We start from the raw sequence: 22,605 nt of genomic DNA on the forward strand, positions 1-22,605 counted from the left end.
CTGACACCTGACAATTTTTTTTCTGACACCTGACAATTTTTTTTTTGACAACTGACACCTGACAATTTTTTGTCTGATACCTGACGATGTCTTAAAATGTACACCGTACAAGAGGGTGGAATCAGGGGCCAGTGCCCTCTAGTGCTATTGAATACCATAACTGGCATCCTGTGGTTTTAAGAGCAGGGTCAGGCAGGCAAGTAGGTTTAACCTGAATATATGGGAGGGAAGTGAAGTGGAAACTGGAAAAGCCACGGAAGATGTTAAGCTGCTTAAAATATTGTTTAACATGACCAGTTTGGTTGTGGGCCAGTCATGGGCTAGGGATGCATATCCCTGGAAGGATGCACATACCTCTACAGGCAAGGCAACAGCACCCTGAATGCCATGAGGGGTCAGAATGAAATCCTGGACCCATCATCAGACTCCAAGCTTGTGCAGTGGATCTTCAGTTGCTCCTGGTGTGCAACAATGCCCAACCTCATCCAGTAAGCAGTTTTTGAAGGATAAGGAAACTGTTACCACTGACTGGCCCACATGCTTTCCTGACCTAAATCCAACAGAGCACCACTAGCATATTATGTTTTGGAACATCCAACACCGCCAGGTAACACGCCCGATTGTCCAGAAGTTCCAATCTGGGAGGAGACTCCTTGTAGATAATACAAACTACTGAAAACCATTTTGAGTTACTGCTATGAACTTTTGGGAAAATAGACTATTCTGCCCTCATTTTTTCACTTTGATTTTTGAGGTGTTTTTCATTTCAGCCCCATGTAAGTTGATCACAAGGGCCACTACCGAGGAAGGCTGCGCAGAGGGTAATTAACACCGACCAAAAAATTATTGGCTGCAATCTGTCACCCCTGGACACTATTACCAGCTCCTCCTGTCTCAGGGAAACCAGGGCCATCACAGGTGACACCTTGCACCCCGCCTACCACCTGTTTGATCTACTGCCCTGTGGTCAACGCCTCAGGTCAATCAGGTCCCACACCTCCAGACTCACAAACAGCTTCTTCCCCTAGACCATTCGGACTCTTAACAATCATTATTCCCCCACACCTCACCCCTGCCCACTCACCTCACCAATCTGAGCCATGGTCTAAGTAACTCTCATCACTCAGACACATGGACTGAGACCAAATCCTTTTGCACTGCTTCCAAGCACTTTGCGCTCCAATGTGTGCCTTTCTCTTGTTTTGTATATATTCCTCCTAACTGTATATATTTCTTCTGTTTGTTATTTATTCCTGCTGTCTTACTATTTATATTTTATTCCTGCAGAGTTAGCGTGGAGAACCCATGATTTTGTTGTAAATGTACAATGACAATAAAGGGCTATTCTATTCTATCATATTCTATTGCTGTTGGCTCTGAAACAAGGCATTTCTGTTTTAGTCATTTATTCAGCAAACCTTTCCATAAATTTATAGAAATCGTGTCTTTTGACATATTTCCATGTACTTAAGAATCATGTTATTAACATATCTAAAATCATTCATTTCAACTGACTCAATTTTAGAGTGTTTCTCTACTCTATGATATCTTATATACACTACTGTTTTACTTGAGGGAGTTGATGTTGTAATTAGATTTATTTGCTGTCTGGATTAAATAGTTCTACATTGTCTCATGATGTGTATTTTCTTATTCATAGTTTTTTTCTGACCTGCCACGAACATTTACATATGCTCATTAATATGCACTGTCCCTTTAAAATGAATATGTAAATATCAAGATTTAAGCCAGCTACAGCAATATTTACTGCTCCATTTGACATTTGACAGGAGCATTTTCTTTTTATCATATCAGCATGATTTTTAAAAAAAACAACAACACCATGAATATGAGCTGTTTGTACTTTCAGTTTATTTCTCCCTGACAATAACAGTGTGATGACAGGAAGCAGGTTTTCTGCTGATCTGGAGTGATGTAGGAGGATTTGCCCTGAGGATGGAAATGGACAGGGTGAGTTGGGGAGTCAGGGTTGGTATACTAATCAGTACTAAGAAGCTGTCAGGACCAACAAGTACTGTATCAGTGCTAAGGAAAAGGCTGCAGAAGATGATGTGACAAAAAACATATCAGGAGTTAATTCTCATCACCAATATTTTCATAAAAAGAAGAGATAACAGCTAGCTTGATTGCTACAAGTTCTCACTCCTCACTCTTCACATTCTCGAAAGAAACTTGACAAAAGTTCTTTTTGTAAAGACAAATTGACAAGTAAGAAAATAAAAGCGTGTCAGGAAAACTGGGTCTCATTAGTACAGAAACCCGTTATTATTAGTTATACAGGACATAAGATTTTTATCACTTGTGGGGACCAGTTTCTCAAAGGATTTCTAGACTATTTAAAGCATGGTCAGTGATTTTTTTTGGCCAACATGACATCTTCAAATTGTTTGTTTTCACTTCCAAACACAAAATTACTGAGTTTTCTATCCAAGAGAACAAAAAAATAAACTTGAAGATTTTCTGTGTATTTGGTTTGGATAAAGGACTTTGCAGTTTTTGTTTACTTTACTGCTGACTATTGGTTTCATTTCAAATATGTCTGTCTGACTCCTGAAATTTGATGTTTTCAGATACAAAAAAGCTGCAAACTGTTGTCAAGTGAAAGCAGTAAGCAGTTTTGTCCAGTCATATACTGTAGCTCAGTTTGATGGTTGAACATTGGCTGTGTGTCACCACACACGTGTCAGTAGGGATCACATCCTATGGCAGGCAGTGAGCACCGCCCTCCCACAGCTTAACCCAAAAACGTCATGGCTACACTGGGCTGCTGTGGCGAGAGGTGAGGAGATGAATCTGAAGAAACATTTGATGATAATCTGAATCAACAATGTTAGCAACGGCATGCTGTGACATCATTATCCTAAGGCTTTGAGAGAACTAATGCAACACATCTTTGTGTTGACCCAGCATCCCATCTGAAGCCTGCAGCTGGGAACATCAGGATGCATGTGTGGAGTAACTTAGTCCATTACACACATAGCTGTGTGACTAGTGACACATTCAGCATTAAAAGTAAGCCAGCTTTTTAATTCTACTTCTATAAAAGGAGGTCTAGAAAAATAGAAGAATTGATTGAAAATGTCTTTGTGTTCACATTCAATTACATTTTATTTCAATAACAGTCTGACTGACTGTGCTGCCAACTCACGACACGCACGCATATATGAAAATTATAAGTTTACACAAATCTGAAAGGAAGATTTGGAGGTACAACAGGAACACAACAAAACGGAGCTTGACAACTAGCTTGAGGAAATCTATTGTTATATATTGTAGTGGTTTTCTTACAGCACCTTCAACTTCAATGCTTTAGACAAATCTCTCTACCCTCTGACCTGTAAGCTCAACAAAAGCACAAGAATAAAATTAAAATAAAACGTCGATAAAAGACCAAATACTAGTATTACTGTTTCGCTATCTTGTTTTGTTTTTAACTAATGTGCTCTCTTTTATAATACTGATGGAACAGCAGAGCTGGTAGGTGCAGATCTCATTAGTCCTTCTGCACAGTCACTGTTACTGATAAAAAGAGGGGGAGAGACACCGGATTTTATCCCACATAAAGCATGAAGCAAAAGTAGCATAGTCTTTGCTGGTGAGACAGAACGGATCAATGATAAAAGATTTCGCTTACTATAAATGGTCAACACAAACGTACAGATCTAAGTTGAACAACACAACATAAATTGTATTATGGCATGATTTTTCACGGTTCTTTTCCTGAATGCAGAACCGTTCAAAAACTACGTCTTTCATGACTCCTTAGGTTTTTTAAAATAGATATCAAATAATTTCATAACCTTGAAAATTCCAGATAACCCCGTAAAGACTGCATGTTCTTCAAGAACTATCTTTATTATTATAGCATACTATCTTTATGCTCCAAGTATTCCCGCAAAAATGAAGATTAATGTTTCACATCAGTGTAAACACTGAGACATTGTCCAGTTAATCCTCTCGGTGCGAATTGTGACTTCTGACATAAAAAACTGGCAGAGATATAGAGAGAGCAATATTAACATGAGGAATGTGAAAATAGAATCTGGGGCAAAAAGGGTGAATAAACATAGTGATTAAACCATCACAGATGGAACTGGCTTGGTAATAGCCTTTTCTACACACACGGAGCAAGAGGGAGTGAGAGAGAGAGAGCTTTAGCTGAAAGCTAGAAGCACAGTGGGGTGTGTAGTGAATTGTTTGGTTGCTTGAAAAAAATACAGTTAACCTCCTAAGACCTGAACTCTTCTATGGCATGCATTATTAATTTCTCTTTGATATTTTGTCACGGCTGCTGGGGCGAGCCGTGTGGTGAAGGAGGAAAAGGACCCAAAATGCAGGCAGTTGACTGGTGATGAGAGTGACGTTTATTTACAGAAGTGGCAGTGACAGAACAGGCAGTGAGGAATGACAAATGACTGGAAAAACCTAAACTGGGAAAACTAAACAACAAACCTGAGAGCATAAGAAACGGGGCGCGTTGCCGCAGACAGAGGAACTGAACATCGTGGAACACAGACAAACCAGCAATGGGCAGGAGAACACACAGGGCTTAAACACACACACCAGTAATCAGGGGATGAGAGACAGGAGGGCAACACACCTGGGAGAAATCAGAGCTGACGGGACAGGGGAAACGTAACCTGAACACACTCACATGAGACGGGGACCTTCAGAATAAAACAGGAAACTCAGACACAACCAGACAAGACACTGAACTAAACAGACAGATTCACAAGCAGACAGTGTGACACCATAGACAGACAGAACACAGTGGGACCAGGGCAGGCACAGAACAGAAACCTAACAAATGGCAAATCATAACAGAATACATACTCAGAATAAACAAAAGCATAAAGAAACACAAAACACTCAGTCGGCAGACTCAGGACCATGACATATTTGGTCTGATTGGGACCTGATGAATGTAAAAACAAAGAATTACCAGATTTTTTTTGTTTTTACCTAAATTTTGTTTCTAAGAAAAATGAGAGCCACATATGAGGATATTCATTTAAAATTTCGATAGAACAGTAGCAGTATAGTGTCCTCGTAAGTGGATATTAGGCCCCTGTAGAGAAAGGTTAAGTATTTTGGTCTAAATAACCCAAAATGTGATGTCCACATATGTGGACGCCAGGTCCTAGGAGGTTAAAGGTTTTGTCTCTGTTGTCAAAGCACATTGTGTTTCCTCTCCACAAGCATTTGAAATAAGTCAGAAACTCAGACAGTGAAGTGGCGGGTTGGGGGGGGTTGGGTGGAGGAGGAGGGGGTATCAGTTCAGGTTTGGAATTTAACAAAAGTGGAATATTTAGTAAAGGCACATAAGTCCTGACGTCCTGTAGCGCATTCAAACTTGCAGCTGTTCACTTCAGATTTAGGTGTTAACACATGCTCACTATTTCTTGAAGCTCCCACACAGGAAGAGTCCCATTTCATCTGAAAGAAAACAGCAGGCACTTGTGCCTCAAACCTGCCACCAGCTAACATCAAGATATGATGGAATGACGAAGAAGGTCAGAATGAATGACCATAAACTGTATTTATGTAGTCAGCATTTTGTCATAAAAACAGACTGAAGTGATCTGCTATCTGTGGTGCTAAAAAAAATGAGCAAATTAATACAACTAAATGTCTAGATAGGGGATGAATACGGGAGAATCTGCCACGAAGCTAAGGGAGGATTCAGGGTCACGCAATCCAGCCCTAACTATATGCTTTAGCAAAAAGGAAAGTTTCTAATCGTAAAAGTAGAGAGGGTGTCTGTCTCCTGAATCCACACTGGAAGCTGTTTCCACAGAAACCAGAAAGCTGAAGGCTCTGTCTCCCATTCTACTTTTAAATATTAAATATTTTAAATGAACCACAAGTAAACCCGCAATCTGCAAACGAAGTTCTCTAATGGGTGATATGGTATCCATCATTAAGATAAGATGGGGCCTGATTATTCAAGACCTTGTATGTGTCAGGAGCAGGATTTTAAATTCAATTCTGGATTTAACAGGGAGCAAATGAAGAGAAGCCGATATAGGAGAAATATGCTCTCTCTTTCTAGTCCCTGTCAGTACTCTTGCTGCAACAATTTGGCTCAACTGAAGGCTTTTCAGAGAGTTTTTAGGACATCCTGATAATAATATCTTAGAAGCCTAGAAGTAATAAATGCATGAATTACATTCAGCATCATTCTGAGACAGAATGAAGAAAGCAGTCCTGCATATTTGTTTAATATGTGCATTGAAGGACATGTCCTGGTCAAAAATGACTCCAAGGTTCCTCACAGTGTTACTAGAGACCAAAGTAATGCCATCCATAGTAAGACTTCTGGTGTGTGTTGTCTGGCTTCATGGACAGTTAAAGCTGTGTGTCATCTGCATAGCAGGGAAAATGTATGCTAGGCCTTCTGATGATCATTGATGATCATGATCCGATCATTTAGTTTTACTAGATGATGGCTGTGCTAGTCAGCCTCTCCTGACACTGCCCCAAAAGCCAAAAACCACCCTACCACAGTTTATTTTGTCGTCTACCTTTATGTGGTCAGCTAATCGATGTTCGTTCATATTCTTGCAGAGGACACATCCCCTTCTGATGCTTTTAATACATTATAAAGGGATGTAGGGTACTTCTTTAACAATGTCTCCTTACAGGATTTACAGAATTATAGTCATGTTTTATCTTACTCTATATTTAAATTGAATGTAATTAGGACATCATACCTTAGTGGCTTCTTATCTTAGTGGCCCTCCTTAGTGCCTGTGTGGTGCCACATTTGCCTCTTTTATGAAAAATCCATTCTTTGGCTTGATTCTAGAAGGAGGCAAAAACTCAGCCTCAAGGGGTAATGAGCTAGTGTACTTCTCAAGCACTGGTCCAAAACTTGGATAAGAGGGATGTTTTTTCCAAGGAGGAGTATCTAACAAAACACCTCTTGAGGTTGTGAAGGCCTAGCAGTGTCTCCACTTTCTGAGGAGCCTTAGGGGGATCAACCTGAAGAGGGAGCTGCTGACCATCTTCTTCCGCTGCTAAATTGAGAGTGTGCTGACGTATTGCATTTCTACGTGGTTCTCGAGCTGCACCACGGCACACACAAACGCATTACAAAAGGTTATTAACATGGCCCAGAAAAGCTTTTACAGCAGGGCTATAGCCTTAGTCAATGCTGATACCTGATGTTATTTTTGCACATACATTTTCTTACCTGCACGTACTGTGCATTTCATCTCTGAACATACTGGATATTTTATCTTCTGCACATATTGTATGTATTTTATTTTGTATAAGTGGCATTGATTTATTGTGCTTTGTCTGTCGTCATCACCGATGTGGGACAATACTAACATTTTTTGTACTATTGTATAAAATAAAACTGTGCAATGACTACAAAGAGTTAAACTTGAAAGTTGTGCTAATGCAAACATGAAGATCCCTTTACTGTGGCAACCCCTTGGGAAATAAGGGGACTACACAAAGTGCCTCTATACGGTATAGTGTCCTGTAAAATAAAACATATTTTTAAAAAGTACCCAAAAGAGCTAAAAACCAACTACAAAAGTTGCTGATCAAAATTAATGTATGTAACGTGCTGTAACTTAATAGCTGGGAGAAGATTTGCTTCTTCTCTTGGTTTCATATCATCGTAAACAAATTATATTTAGCCAGAGAGACATTTTAAGACATCAACTAGGCCTTTTAGAAACTTGAATTAGGATGTTTCTATAAATTATGATATGTTCTAGACATATTAATTACTCAGTTAATCAAAAAAAATCTCATTCCTGTTCCATAGCTGAGGTACAACTGGCAACACTGAGCGGACTAGGGAAAGCCTCTCCCACAGCAGTTAGAGCTACTAACACATTCAGACATGACGGCCGAACAGCAGAGAGGAAGAGATGAGCATGGGAGTGTGTCAGAAACACAAATGAAGCATGAAGTGTGTACAAAGACAGAATAAGAAGATGGCTCCTCCATTTATGACAGAGTCTCCCAAGATGACAGCCCATCCCTCCCCGTTTGACCGACTTATTCAAGCATAAAAACCCTCGGCGTTCCAATAAATGTCTTGTTACTGTTTGATCTCATCAGTGTAACTTCCAACCCTGACTCAACACTTGCCATGCATCACCAATGCATTTTAAAACGTGTCCGTGGTGATGGGGAGGGTGGAACCAAACCCTTGAGCTTATCTGATAAATCAGGTAGCAGAGTGAATGACAAATTACCAATCGCCACAAAAAACAGCTGCACAGGAGCATCTGAGCACTTCAGATATTGAGGGAAAAAAAGATTAGTAGCATGTGAATGTGTGTTTAAGTCAAACACACATTCACATCTTCTGTGTGACTCAGAGCACTTAAAGGAGAGCATCAAAGTCAAGGGTTTTTCAAGGCAAATAATAGTTTTTAAGCAAATAATGTATTCATCATCACTTAGTTATAGAAATCCAATGGAAAAACACACGGACTCTTCACAAAAAAAAAACATCTGCTGAGTGGGTGGACGCCTGAAGGACATAGTTTAAAGAAGTTTGATTGAGAAAAAAATGAAACTTTAAGATAGAATCTAAACAGATGAAAATACACTATCTTCAGTCAATAAATGTCAGAAAATATAACTTTCTCTGATTGATCTACAACATGACTAAAATTACTAAACTTTATTTTTAAAGTATATAATGACAGGTACAGCGTAGTGGAGGTAGTATCACTATTGAAAGGGACAACTGTATTTTCCAGGAGTGACTGCAGTTCATTCAGTAGGTAGAAAATTCACCACATTCACTTTGCAACCCCTGCAGCCGAGCTGGAAAATGATAAGTGCCTAGGAACCTAGGAAAACCTTGGAAATACAACATTGACAGAGCTGCTTTGTTTTATTACTTCCGGCAACACAGAAACATGTCAGTGATAGAATCCAGTGTAGCAATATCTCAACAGACTGGAAACATATACACTCCTGCAGCGCAGATTTATAAGGTGAAGTGAAAAGATTGGCGATAGATTGGTTGGTGGTTATGAATGAGTTGCAGCTGCATTGACATTCAGAAGGTCTATAGACAATGCATGTTCAATTCCAACAGGAGAGGTAAAAGAGTCATGTTAATTGAAATTCTCTGAGATGGACAGGAGGGGAGTGAGAAAGGCAAATAAGTGCTGGAGTGGGGAAATAAGGCTGAATGAAAACCTCCAGAGTAAGAAATAATTAACTGGAAGGCATTTTAGCAATTTCAAAGTCAAACTACACGTAAATGCCCAGGCTAAGACTTGAAATAGTTGCATGTTCCTTTTTTGGACTCAACTTACACTGCTAAAAGAATTAAAGGAACACTTTGAAAACACGCATCTCAATGGCAAGAAAAAACACATCCTGGATACTTATGCTGAACTGAGTAATGTGTTAGAAAGGATGCCATGTTATTTGATGGAAAGGAAAATTATCAGCCTACAGACGGTTGTATTCAAATAAACTCTAAAAATCAAAATGAATAAATGATATACCATGCTAGTCCATTTAGCTAAAATTTTATTATAGCAATTAAAAATGGAAAAAACTCAATAGTTTTTTTTGGTATGCTCCTAACGAGACGACAGATGATGGCTCCTTCCAGATCTGGACAGATATGATCTGGACAAGATATGCCTGCATACTCTCAGGAACCCAGGCTGTTCATGCTGAATTGTGTTACAGGCAGGATATCATTTTTTGTGGCATCTCCAGATGAATTTACACCTGTCACATGTGCTCAGGGAAAATTTGTTCTCATCTGTGAAAAGCACAGTGCGCCAGTGTTGTTCTGTTAGTCTATGGCAAATGCAAATCGAGCTTCACTGTCCCAGGCAGTGAACACAGAGCCTACTAAAAGATGTCGGGCCCTCAGGCAAATTCAACTCAATTCAGTTTTATTTATATACTGCCAAATCACAACAACAGTTGCCTCAAGGCATTTTTTCTATTGTAGTGTAAAGACCCTAAAATAATACAATCCAAGATTCCTAACAGTGTTACTAAAGGCCAAGTTAATGCCGTCCAGATCAAGTATCTGGTTAGACACTGTTTCCAAGATTTATAGAGCCAAGTACATTTAGTTTAATTTGAATTCAGATGAAACTAAATTCAAGATTAGAGATTAGAGATCATCCAGGTTTTTATGTCTTTAACCTCCTAAGACCTGAACTCTTCCAAGGCATGGGTTTTAATCCCTGCATGACTGAAACTTGTGCTATGCTGTACCTTTAATACTCAACTGATACTACTTAAAAAGGACATTGCTCTGCAAATGATCAGTTAGCTGTTTTACAACCTTCAGAGGCCACCCTCATGAAGTTTGTTTCTGATTGTTTGGTCAAACACATTCAGACCACCTGCTGGAGGTTATTTTGTAGGTTACTTTGTCACATAAAGCTGAAGATACTAGTTTTGCTGAAGAATTAAAGACTTTCTAGAGGTTTCCAGGCCTCCTAGAGTAACTCTGTCTGAATCCTGGAATGTCCTCTTGACAGTGGGAGACACAGCAAACCATTTCAATATGCAAAAGATGTGTGGGTTGACAGACCATTTTTCAAAAAATTATATCTTGAAAAGTTTTCATTTCTTTGATATATGAAGCTCTCATTGAAACACTCATTTTATATGTTCAAAATCTGGACCATAATTTTTTTATTCAAATCAGATGGTCAAGCTTATGGGTCATTTCATTTAAGATCAAATGACCAATAAGTCAAAACTTCAAATGACATCACACTTCACTTACACTGGGTTAGATTGTCTCTAAGCAGTAATAAAGTGTTGAGAGAATGATAAAGAGTGGGTCAGTGGTCAACAAACCAGTTGCAGTTGTGACTCACTGTAGGGGGTTTCACTTCCTTGAGCATGTCTTGATCCAAATCTAAAATAACAATTTGAGGAGACAGAAGAGGAGTCACACTTATTCCTGTTGCGTAAGCAGTTGCCTGTAGGGCTCCCATCCACCATTCAAGAGCTGCGAACTTTCCCTCTATCTTTTAGTAATGCTTCAGTTCACACAGCCAGCTAGGCAGTGATGCAATATTATCACATGATAGGTTCCCAGTTTTTCCCAGTCCTTCCTGAAGCATCCTGTCACGTTCTGCCTTTTACCAAAATTGGTTTCTATCTACAGCATAGACTGTTGGTAGGAAACAGGTCTGCATAGAATGACTATTTTATTATGCTGATTTTTCTCCATTATTATTTTTCCCCATCAAGAAAAAAAAAAAAATGAAATGTGACTCAGCTATCTGGGACTAGCTGATCATTATTATTATTATTATCAATATTATTATTATTATTATCATCATTATTATTATCATCATCATTATTATTATTATTATTATTATTATTATTATTATTAATTGGCTAAATTAAAAACCTCTGTTGTGAAAAAAACAGCTCACCCTCTTTAAATTCTAAGATTTTATGTTTGAAGTCATAAAAATATCTGGTCTTTACTAGGTTCTATTTAAATAAAACCGCATATGTACAGTATAACATGATGTAATACACTGGCTTGTAGAACCACTTTTATCGACAATAACCAAGTAACTTCAGTCGTCTTCTGTATGACTTGTGCAGCCTCTCAAACCATTGTGGAAATTACAATGTTGTTTTATTTCAGTTTCACTGAAACATCTTGGCTATTTTCTTATTCAGCCATTCTGTTGTATTATCTTTGGACAGGGGATTTTTGTTTTTATTTTGTCCTGCTGAGTACAACTTAAGAAAAAAAAAAACAGAGGGTGCACGTTGAGTGTGTATACTGTAAATTTTAGTATTTTCTACATCAGTTAGTTTCATTCAAAGTCACAAATGAGCCAATTCAAGTGTATTGGCAGAAAGCATTGCACTTTTCAATAAAGACAATTTCACCATTTTATTAAAATTAAAAAGCTTAACCATAATTTCACTGAACAGGAAGAAATGACTATAAGAAAGAAGTGGCTTACGTGATGTATTATCCAACTACAAACAATAGTTCATCTTATTCTGCATCTGTGTTGAAGTTATGTCAATTTACCGAACAGCCCACTAAATTGGAGTTTCACACCTGCAGGTTGTAATTGTGTGAAGTCAACATGACTTACTAATTTAATTTCCCCAAACACCATCACACCACTTTGCTCAACTATCATTCTGAAATGATGTGGCTCTGAATCAAAGATGAAGTCTGTAGTCTGTGTGCTTGAATATGAGTCTTTTCTTAAAACCAGCAGACCTCTGACCATTATTCCGGTTCAGCTGATCATAGATGATCTTTGCAGGTCATACTGACCACCAACAGCAGCTTGAGATTTTCGAGCATTAACCCCACCCTACTCGGGGCTGTTTTATTCCTAAATGGCTAAGATTGGTACCCAGTGGAAGAATAATGGCCTTTTTATACATTTGAGAAAGGCTGAGAAAAACAAGAGAAAGTGCAATACGTTTACACAGAGATGGTAAAGGTCTGAGGAACACAATGTTGATATAACTGTCCAAAACTAAAAATAATCACTTTGCAGACTTCCACAGAAAGTGAAAAATTGACATTGTCTTTATTAGCAAACTTGAGTTCAATAATAACATAAAAACTCATTTAGATTTACTGACAAAGTTAAATTTTAAGTGGAGACTTTTACAAACCTTTTGTTATTGTGAAGGCTTTTATTGATTGATTGATTGATTGATTATTGATATTAATTGCAACATTTTCTGGTACTTTTACCTCTTTTTTAGTGTTCACATTGTGCAGCTTTTGTTTTGACCAATATAACTGGGATGAGAATATCTCCATGTATTACCTTGCATGATACACAGTATATCTATCTGGTTAAAGTCTGACAGTTTAAAAAATGTTTCATTAAAACTGGATGAATTACAAATTGAAACCATAAAAATAAGTTATGAAAAGCTTTATTAACACAAAGACAAAAAGAGAGAATGGCAGCTTCAGACAGCATAATAAACACTAATAAATTGCTACTACAATGAGAAAATTCTCCCTGCAATTCACTTCTGTCCACCCTCTCCTATATTTCTTTCCTCTCACAGTTTCATTTGTTTTCAAACAATAGAGTGATTAGGTAATCACGACAGAATAGCCACAGGACACCTTCAGTGTGCATTCATTTTTATAGAGGCAGGAGTGATTTCACCCTCACATTCACAGTTTTAGGACATTATTAAGAGATGGTCTTGTGTGATGGTGCCATAAGAGGTCACACTGTTAGATATTCAACGATGTCATTAACAAATTGTTAAACCTCCAGTGCCACCTACTCTTGGTTTTTAGCCAGTATTCAGTTCAGGTCAAGATGGTTGTGTCACTTCATAAGAATGTTTACCATAGAAATACTCTCACTGGTACTGTATTTGGTACAACTTGCCGAAAAGGTTTGGATCCCCTTTGCCTTCAAAGGTGCTTTAATTCTTCATTTTACATGTTTCCAATAAAGTCCTGAAAAAAATCCTCCTAGATTTCAGCCCATATTGACATGATAGCATCGTGCATTTGCACATGCATCAATGATGCAAACCTCCCATTCCACCATATCACAATTGGCTCTATGCAGAGGCCGTGTGAGTACAGTAAACTCATAGTCATATTCAAAAAAACATTTTGAGATGTTTCAAACGCCTTGACAAGTCATCAAAGCAACCAACAGAAGATAAAGGGACATACCAGCCCAATATCACAGCAAAACATGTAGGAGACGTGCCAGTCCGACATGTCCATTTCACATTTTGAAGAGGCAGAGTGTGAAATGAACCCGGAAATGGTCGTTAGGTAAGGATAGGATAATACCATTTTTTGCGCATCTATCACACTTTCATATTTCAGCTCATCAAACAAATTAGGTAGTTTAAGTTTCCGACGTCACCTTATGTGAAAAAGCAATGACCCCCACCCCACCCCCACCCAAACCTAATAATTAGCTGTGTCACCCTTGTTAATATTAGAAAGACTGAACCAAAAACTAGTGCGAGTTGTGTGTAAAGACCCAAGATAACTGTCAACAAACTAATGAATGACTTAGCCAAGTCTGGAATTGCAGTCTCAAAGAAGACAATCACTTAAACCCTGCACAGGAATGGACTGTGGTTGAAGAGCAAGAAAAACTCCACTTATGCAGGAGTCTTCTAGCCAGATTGAAGTATGCTAGGGAAAACCTGGAGAAAGACTATGCATGTTGAAAGTGTGCCCTTTGGTCAGATAAGACAAAGCTAGAGGTCTCTAGCCACAGAACTGCTGCTTATGTTGGAGAGGTGTATGACATGTAACCAGTTTAAAAATCTGATTGGAATAAAAATGCTTCATGTAAACACACCAATCCAAAGATTCTGTCCCAATCACAGTCCTGTATGATTATTATTTCCTCCTGATTGACAGAGGTGTCAAATAGGGCTGGGTATCGTCACTGATTTCTAGAATCGATTCGATTCCGATTCAAAAGGTCCCGAATCGATTTGATCCACGATTTGCTTCAATTCAATTCAATTCAATTCAATTCGAATCTGGGAAATTTTGCCTCAGACAGTCAGAAATATTGTAATTCAGATCGGTACATTTACATATTTTTGCATCTATAAAAAGGAAGCTGACACTCGCAAGACTTTATCAAAGGTGTGAGCATCACAGCAGATGCCTTTGTGTCACAGTAGCTGGGGATAAAACACAGAAAAACATGAAGGTGATTTTCCTGGCCTGGGATTTTATAAAAATATTTTGCAGTACATCAAAAATGAAAGAAAACCATTAATCAACATATGAACATTACCTCTAAAGTTACAGCGGTTTTATTAGAGACACAGCTAACGTTTTGCATTTTGCATAATTTTAAAAAGTTTAAATTTGTTCAGTCGGTGGGTCGCGCTTTGTGTTTACATCTTTGTGCAGAATCCGTGTACCTGCTCTCATTTAAAGCTGTTTTAGCTGTTTGGTGGTTTTCAAAATTTTGTGAGGTTTAACCTGTGATTTTGGCATTTTGGGCAAAATAAATTTATATTAAAAAATCTATTCAGGACTTTAATGAATCGATATCACATTATCCAAGCCAGAATAGATTTTAATCGATAAATCGATTATCAAAACCCACCCCTAGTGTCAATCTGTAAAGTTACAAGGGCAAGGTCACCAAGTCACTAAGTGACTTCTCTAATCTACTAAAAGAAATCTACTGCTTTTGCTATAAATTCTTCTCTTGGTTGATACAATGTCCTCAACTGGCTTTTAGGTGTACCCTTCTTAAATGTTTTAGTATGCATGCTATTGACCAACAACAGTATATTAGAAAGTAGCAGTAGAAAGTGCCCCATCATTTAGAACGACCCACATATTGAGTAAATGTATTTTATCCTTGCTAAACTCACAAGTAAGCTGAAGGTTGTTAGTAAACGCATTTAGAATATGTACAAAAAATATGTCATCAGTGAAAACATCAAATTTAACATAACAGGAACCATGACAAAAATCTTGTAGCTCAGGATAAATATCAATACTGTTACAACCCAACAATCTATAGTAGTCAGCTTCTGAACACCACTGGATCCAGATGCGATGAATCTCCTGATAATTACTTTTATCAGCACTGGAATGGATTTGGTGGTTTGTTTACATTTGATATTACAATGCTGTCGTAGTGCTGGGAGACTGATGAGCATTTTCTGTGAACTGGATATCCAGTCTGACTGTTCAAATAATAATAATAATAATAATAATGGATTGGATTTATATAGCGCTTTTCAAGGCACCCAAAGCGCTTTACAATGCCACTATTCATTCACTCTCACATTCACACACTGGTGGAGGCAAGCTACAGTTGTAGCCACAGCTGCCCTGGGGCAGACTGACAGAAGCGAGGCTGCCATATCGCGCCAAATAGAAGGTTCCTTCTGTTTTCATTGCTCTTTCTGGTATTTTCCCACCCGATTCCTTTTTTATTTTGTGTTTTTGGCTAAACCTGCAGCAGATTCAAAACACAGACACCATGGTTGAGTTCCTCCCACGCAGACAGCAGAGATGGAAATATAACGCAGCAGCATGAAGGAATGTAGCAGCAGAGTGTCCTGAACACAGGACTGTGCTCACGCTGTGTGTTACAGTGTGAAAAGGATGCGCAAATATTATGCAAATGGACTTAGAGGATATCACAGTTTTAGATGGAATATCTCACCCCTTATATCCTCAGTGAAGTGTCTGAAAAGGAAGAAAAATGCTTTTATTAAAAGCAAATCTCTTTGCAATCGAGACTGGAAATATTAATATTTTTTACTGATGGAGGAAATAAAAGTGTCATATTTAACCTCAGGAGTAAAAGGTTGAAAAAGAAGAAAGGCTGTAAAGTCATCAAAAGGTTCATCCTCTGGAGAGAAGGAACGAGATCAGCACAATCTATGGATGACTTATTATTGAAATGACCGATTATCACTTACTGCTGTGTGTTAGTAATATCCTATCTAAAATTAAGCCCAAAATTCTTTACCATATAAACACATTATGGCCATTACCTGTATAAAAAGGACCACTAAAAAATAAAGTCACAATAAAATGTTTCATAGTTGTGTTTCTGTTTGTCCCCAAGTAATCTGTAAAATGATATTATTGATAACAAGACCTTTCTTACACCTGCATTTTTTTTCTAATTGCCAGAAAGTTGAGGTTTGAAAAGGATGATGGCTTGTATAGGGTCACGTGATGTTTGACTTCAGTAAACAATTTCCATGAGTTTAAGCTGGTCGTTCTGAAGCCATATTGAATATAATTTCAATAAGTTGCATCCCTTTTATAAAGTTGCCACTTTGTGCAGTGCATTTTATCAAGCCTGGTTTCAAAACATCACGTGGTCGATGGGGAAAGGAAACCCACTAAACACAGGGTTTCACAACAGCACATAACTAACAAATGGGTAATGTCATGGAAATTAATTTATATACAGTCCATGATTGTATTGAGAATGTTCATTTTGTGAAATAGCACACTCATTAAAAATATGAGTCAAGTGCTTAAAAACAATACAACTCTATCTGGATGCAGAATCTGGATATGGATATGTGGTTACACTATTTTTATTTAGTTATTACCAAATGGGGTATAAGTGGGATGCCTATCGTAGTGTCTTTACTCAGAATATCCTCAACTAAAAAGAGCCTTTTCAATAAGCCTTGTTATCTGTCAGTGTTGTGACTATAGCTGAAGGCTGTGACAGCACTGGTGAGGAAACCTCTGCGTCAGCATTATCTGGCTATTCCCATCACCACCACCACCCCCTCCCCCACCGCCCCCAGAGGCATCTCTGGCTAATTTTAGATAAGCGATGTTGTTGGGCCTTTCCGTCCTCATTAAGCTGTTAGGGTTCTAATACACACACACACACACACACACACACACATTAAAATCATACACTTCATGACTAATTTAACGCAGTGGAGTATGTCTGCTGCTGTGCACAGCAACTCGCTGCCTTCAGACACAGTTTGTCTGTGCAGAGAATGAGGCAACAGCTGAGATCAACGTTTTGTCAGTGAGAAACATGTTATCTATTCTGTATCCAGCTGAGAGAAGGATAAAACTGAAGCTACATCCTCAATTGGAAGCCATTAGCATTGGCATGTTGACCAGAGGTCATAGAAAGTTAATAACATTCAGCAAATTTGAGTGATTACGGGAAAAACAACCAGTGGTGACATGAAGTGGGTGGTATTTGAAGTAAAGGTTTTTGAAATTTCAGACCAGCAACTCCAGTAGCTGCCAAAGAGAGAGTAGGATATTATTGACTGGCATATGGTTATGGTTGTAAGGTTACCAATTTAACTAGAATATCCACGAGCAAGCAGCTGTCAGCTTTAGAGCAAGGCAATAAGTGCTTGCAGTGTCAAATCTCAAAACAAACAAATTAAAATGTGTTCCTTCATATCAGAACATGCTGTTATAAGCTCCACGCCTTTTGGAATCAATCCTGCATATTACTGACATCTGGGGGGCGCAGTCAGCTATTGTTGCTGAAAGTGCTGTTTGTTTCATAGTCATAGGAAAGCAGGCTGGCTTAGATTAGTCTCCATTTTAAGGGTTTTAACAATGGCGGAAACAGGGCAATCTGACAAACCCAGAGTTTTTTTCTGGTGGTTTATGCATGCACACTGTTGATAAACCTCTGATCTTTCTTGGTAAACCAATGCAAGACTAGCATACAAGTCAAGCTGTTTCCGACTCCCTTCCACATGATGTATGGAAACCCAATTTGCATTAGCAAGTAAACAATTGTGATTTATCATGGGAACAGATGAGTTTCAACTTGCTAACCACCTTAGCTAACATGTGTAATTTAGAGAAGATGGAGTGTAAAAACTTTATTAATTAGTGCAATTAGCAATGACTTAAGATTGATGATTTGAATCCCCCTGTAGATATTGACAGTTGACTGCACAATCAGAACTGCTCCCAACAAACATAGATGTTTACATCTGCGCTGTAACTGCAATAAGTTAATTAACAGATTTGCACTACAACCTAGTTTGCCTCTTATCTGTAGTTATTTTTATTTAATTTAATAACTGTACAGTACTCTCTGTATAAAGTAACCATTGTCCTTAATGTAAATATGTAAGAAAAATTGTGTATCTTTCTGTTCTGTGTCCTGTGTACTGTTTGTTTGTATATGTGTCTTTTTGACTGCTGTTACAACCAAATTTCCCCTTGTGGGACAATTAAAGGATTATTCTATTCTATTCTATTCTATTCTATTCTATTCTATTCTATTCTATACATATCATACCGTATCACACACTGCTCGGTGTTTTTGATTAAACTGATTTTTCTTTTGTCATTAATATATTTAATATATTACACTTTAAAACAAACAAACAAATAAAAATCAAGATGTAGGCCTGTGTCTCATTAACTTTTTTTTGCGGGTGTTTTTTATAGAGACATGTGGTCCAGAATATGTTGCTGGACATTCAACAGAATGTTAGGTATTTAAAACAAGCTCAAACATAAACATATGCAACAGTATTATTAATCCATTTAACAGTGCTTGGAAACATTTTTCTGTAAAATAATTATTATTTGATACTTTATGTACAATTTTCCAATAATACAGGTGTATGTTTAATCAGGTATTTTTTTTAAATCTCGTTATGCATGCTCAATAATCCAGGAAAGGAAATCCCAAAAGTTCTGTTCATCTAGACGTAGCGTTTTCAGTCGGAGAAATGTTTCGTCACTCATCCAAGTGACTTCTTCAGTCTCAGCTGACTGCAGGTTTCCCCAAATCTTATAAACAGTACATTTGCACAATGACTGAAACTGGCCCCACTGAATGAACAATGGGCTGGGAGGTTGGTTCCTTGATCATTAATATGCAAATTCTCATGACCACTGATCAACAACCATTGATCAAAGCTCAGTGATCAAAGACCAGTGATCAATGGCCATGAGTACCATTCACAGAGAGTTGGGGAATGGCCGCAATCACAGTATTGTTGGATGATGATGGAAGATGGTGAAAGCATTTGAAAAGCATGTCAAATAAAATTTATCTTCGTAAATTACCAAACAGTAGAGGAAAATCTCTCCTACTTCATTGTCAAGTTAATTTACAAAGGCAAATGTTTAACTTTCCACTTCATACATGTTACACAATGGATCATGACTGAATAGAAGATGATTGCAATATCACAGAATTAAATTGTACTTTAATGTCTTAAATTGTGATTTTTGCAAAGAGAAATCTTTAGCAGATACAGAAGTGTGCAAATGTTTTGACTTCTTTCTTTGCTTTGTTTGGAGTCAGATTTTCTTGTGCTTTTTAAACATGATTAAACATAAAGTACAGGCACATCACTAATATTTATTCATATAATCAGCGCATCGTCTCAAATGAAAATATGTTCACCTTACTTGACTCAAGCAGCTTGAAGATTTTTTGAATCCACAGCTGCTGACAAGTCGATTTTTTCTTCACACTGTGAATCTTTTCACACTGCGGAGGTCAACAGAAGATTTAGCCAGGCTGTGAAAACACCCAGTAATCTGCTTCTCGCACCAAATATACACCTGTCCCTCTGTTTTGGGTTAAAGATGCTTTTGTCAGCATATTCTAATTTTTTGCAGGATACTCCCAGAAGTTTTCCCAAAGATGAAGATGTTATGATATTATAATATCTGGTTTTAAAAAAGGTGTCTGACAGATAATTTATATACACTGTAAGACCAAAGGCTGTACATAAAAGATCCCATGAGAAGTATCTTGTTTTTTCATAGTGGACATGACAAGCAAGGGCTGAATCTTATTATCTTAGGAACCATGACACTGCATAGCAAATGGTAGCAACTCATCAGTCACAGGGCAGCCATCCCCGGTAGCATACCCTGATTAACTGTGGATTTAATTTTAGATGGATTCACAATTTATGAAAATAAATGTAATTATTTATTAGATAAGTCCTGAAGCTAGTGATGGAGGCCATAAACTTATCAAAGTATTTACTGAGGTCGGTACTGAGGTGTACAGTGTGTACAACCTCACTTTTGTGTTTTGCAATGTTTACATCTTAAAATACACTTCAGATTGATTGACACAATAAATCTCTCTACATGTAAATATTTTACATGCTTTCAACAAGTACATTTAGCATTAAACTGACATACAGAAGATTCTGTATCTTGCTTGTATATACACATGATTTACTTTATCAACTTAATGGGTATAAATGTTCTTTCAGTTAAAAAATCATTAGTAAAAATAATGATTCTAAACATTATTTTGAGATAACAATATTAGCTTTCTAACTCTTGGAGTTGTCATGGAGTTAGTGACAGTGTATGAAGCTGTTAAATATTAATTAAATAACATTTGATTGTTCATACAAGTATTTATCGACATATATATTCAGAACTTATGGCTTTAGAGACTGGTCCTTACAAGTACTAGGACTACCAAGCATATGGTGAGGTACAATGTACCCCACCGTACTCCAACAACCACAAACGTCTGTTGACTGACCCAACCTAACACCAAAAACCGACACACAAACACACAAACCTAACCTAACCACTCCTCGAATCACTGCTATAACCAAGCATTATTCTTAAAAACAACAAACAAAAAACTTCAAGGAATCACACAGCATTCTTGTACCTTGAACAGTCGCAGGATGTTCGCCACCATGATCGATACAGAGCTGGCCGATGCGCCGATGACTCCCACAACTTTATCTGGCTTCGCAAAGATGGGAGGATCACCATTAGTGCAGCGAACATCAGAGCCATCCCTCTCAATTAGTGCCTGGACAAAAGTAAGGGACTGCTCCAGGGCATAGGTGTCACGTGAACATGTGTCCAAGATTCGTGCCCCAAGTGTCACATTGGGCAGCACGTCTGGGTCTTTGTTGATGAGGTCGATGGCAAATAGCATGGCCTCCAGTCGATGGATGCCTTTCTCCTTCTTCAATTCACCACATGGCATCCCCCTCTCACCACGGGAATGCACAGGGAACAACCCACCCAGAATGATGTCACCATCCAGGCGGATTGAATGGGTATACTCCTGTGAGCCCTGCTGGGAGTCTGCTAACACAGCAGGCTTCTGGGAGGTGGAACCTTGCAGCCAGCAGCTCTTTAGCATCAGCACAGAGAGAAAGCAGTGACTGTAAAGAGTCAGGGGCTTTGACTCCCTCACCATTTTTGCAGTGACAAGAGGTGTGGAAAAAGTAAGTGTTGATATTATCACACAATCAACAGTCAAATGACAGTGCAGGCTGTGTGATAACGGAAGGCTGGGCCAGAACATGGAATATCCTTTCACTTGGGGCAGGGTTGACCATTGCAGGCAGGTCCACTTTGGAGCAGTGACCTTGAAGATTTCCTGTAGTACAGGTTCCTGTGGCAAGAACACCTTTCTCGTCTCTACAGCTCCAGCTTCACATTCTTTCAGAGACCTGCTTGAGAGAAAAATAAATCCAGATAAATAAAAATAAAAGAACCTTTAAACAAGAGATTGCACAAGTTTTTCTGAGCAAAGGCATGCCACGGTGTTTCTTTGTTATTCTGCTTTACAACCTTTAAATATTTGTGCTGCCAAATACCAGAATAACTTTTCTGCTCAATAATAACAACAAAGATTCCTACAGGAGCAGAGTTTCTGTCTGGTGTTTAAAAAGCAAAGATGTGATTACATCCCCATGGCTCCAATTTCAGCATTTAGAAAATACATATGGGAAACACTGGCCAATTAAAGGGTCTTATGAGAGCAAAATGCCATTCCTACTATCTGATTTGTGACACATCTTCCTTCAGACAACCCTGCTTCAACTCATAAAAGTTGAAAAAGTTGCCATTGCGGCATTGAAAACATCTAAGCTGCAAAGATGAGCCGAGTGTTATGATATAAAGTGTAATTCCGCAAAACTTTTGCTCTGAATTCTAGATACCCCATTTAATTTTCTTTGAGCAGGTGTGGGATTAGAGCTCTGGGTAGCTCCCCAACTGGGTCTAGACTGGGTCTAGAGAGTATTTTAAATTCAGGGAATTTAAAATAGAAAGTAGCTCGTCCACAGAAGGACTGGTAGCTCCCCTTACGATAAGGGTTCAGATCG

At 38.2% G+C, this 22,605-nt stretch overlaps 1 protein-coding gene across 2 annotated transcripts in view; it reads right to left on the minus strand.

The window, feature by feature from the left end:
* LOC102195555 (metabotropic glutamate receptor 8-like) overlaps positions 1–22,605 on the minus strand; it is a 134,609-nt gene that overhangs the window by 102,825 nt on the left and 9,179 nt on the right. The window contains exon 2 of one of the 2 annotated variants that reach the window (XM_005747626.1): positions 21,150–21,948. In XM_005747626.1, coding sequence (XP_005747683.1) covers positions 21,150–21,800 — 651 coding nt within the window. In that variant the 5' untranslated portion in view covers positions 21,801–21,948. Of the gene's footprint in view, positions 1–21,149; positions 21,952–22,605 lie in introns of both variants that reach the window. The other variant, XM_005747625.1, reaches the window with a different exon arrangement.

This window comes from Pundamilia nyererei, unplaced genomic scaffold (genome assembly GCF_000239375.1).
Source record: "Pundamilia nyererei isolate P.nyererei 1_Seehausen unplaced genomic scaffold, PunNye1.0 scaffold00201, whole genome shotgun sequence".
Classification (NCBI taxonomy): Eukaryota; Metazoa; Chordata; class Actinopteri; order Cichliformes; family Cichlidae; genus Pundamilia; species Pundamilia nyererei.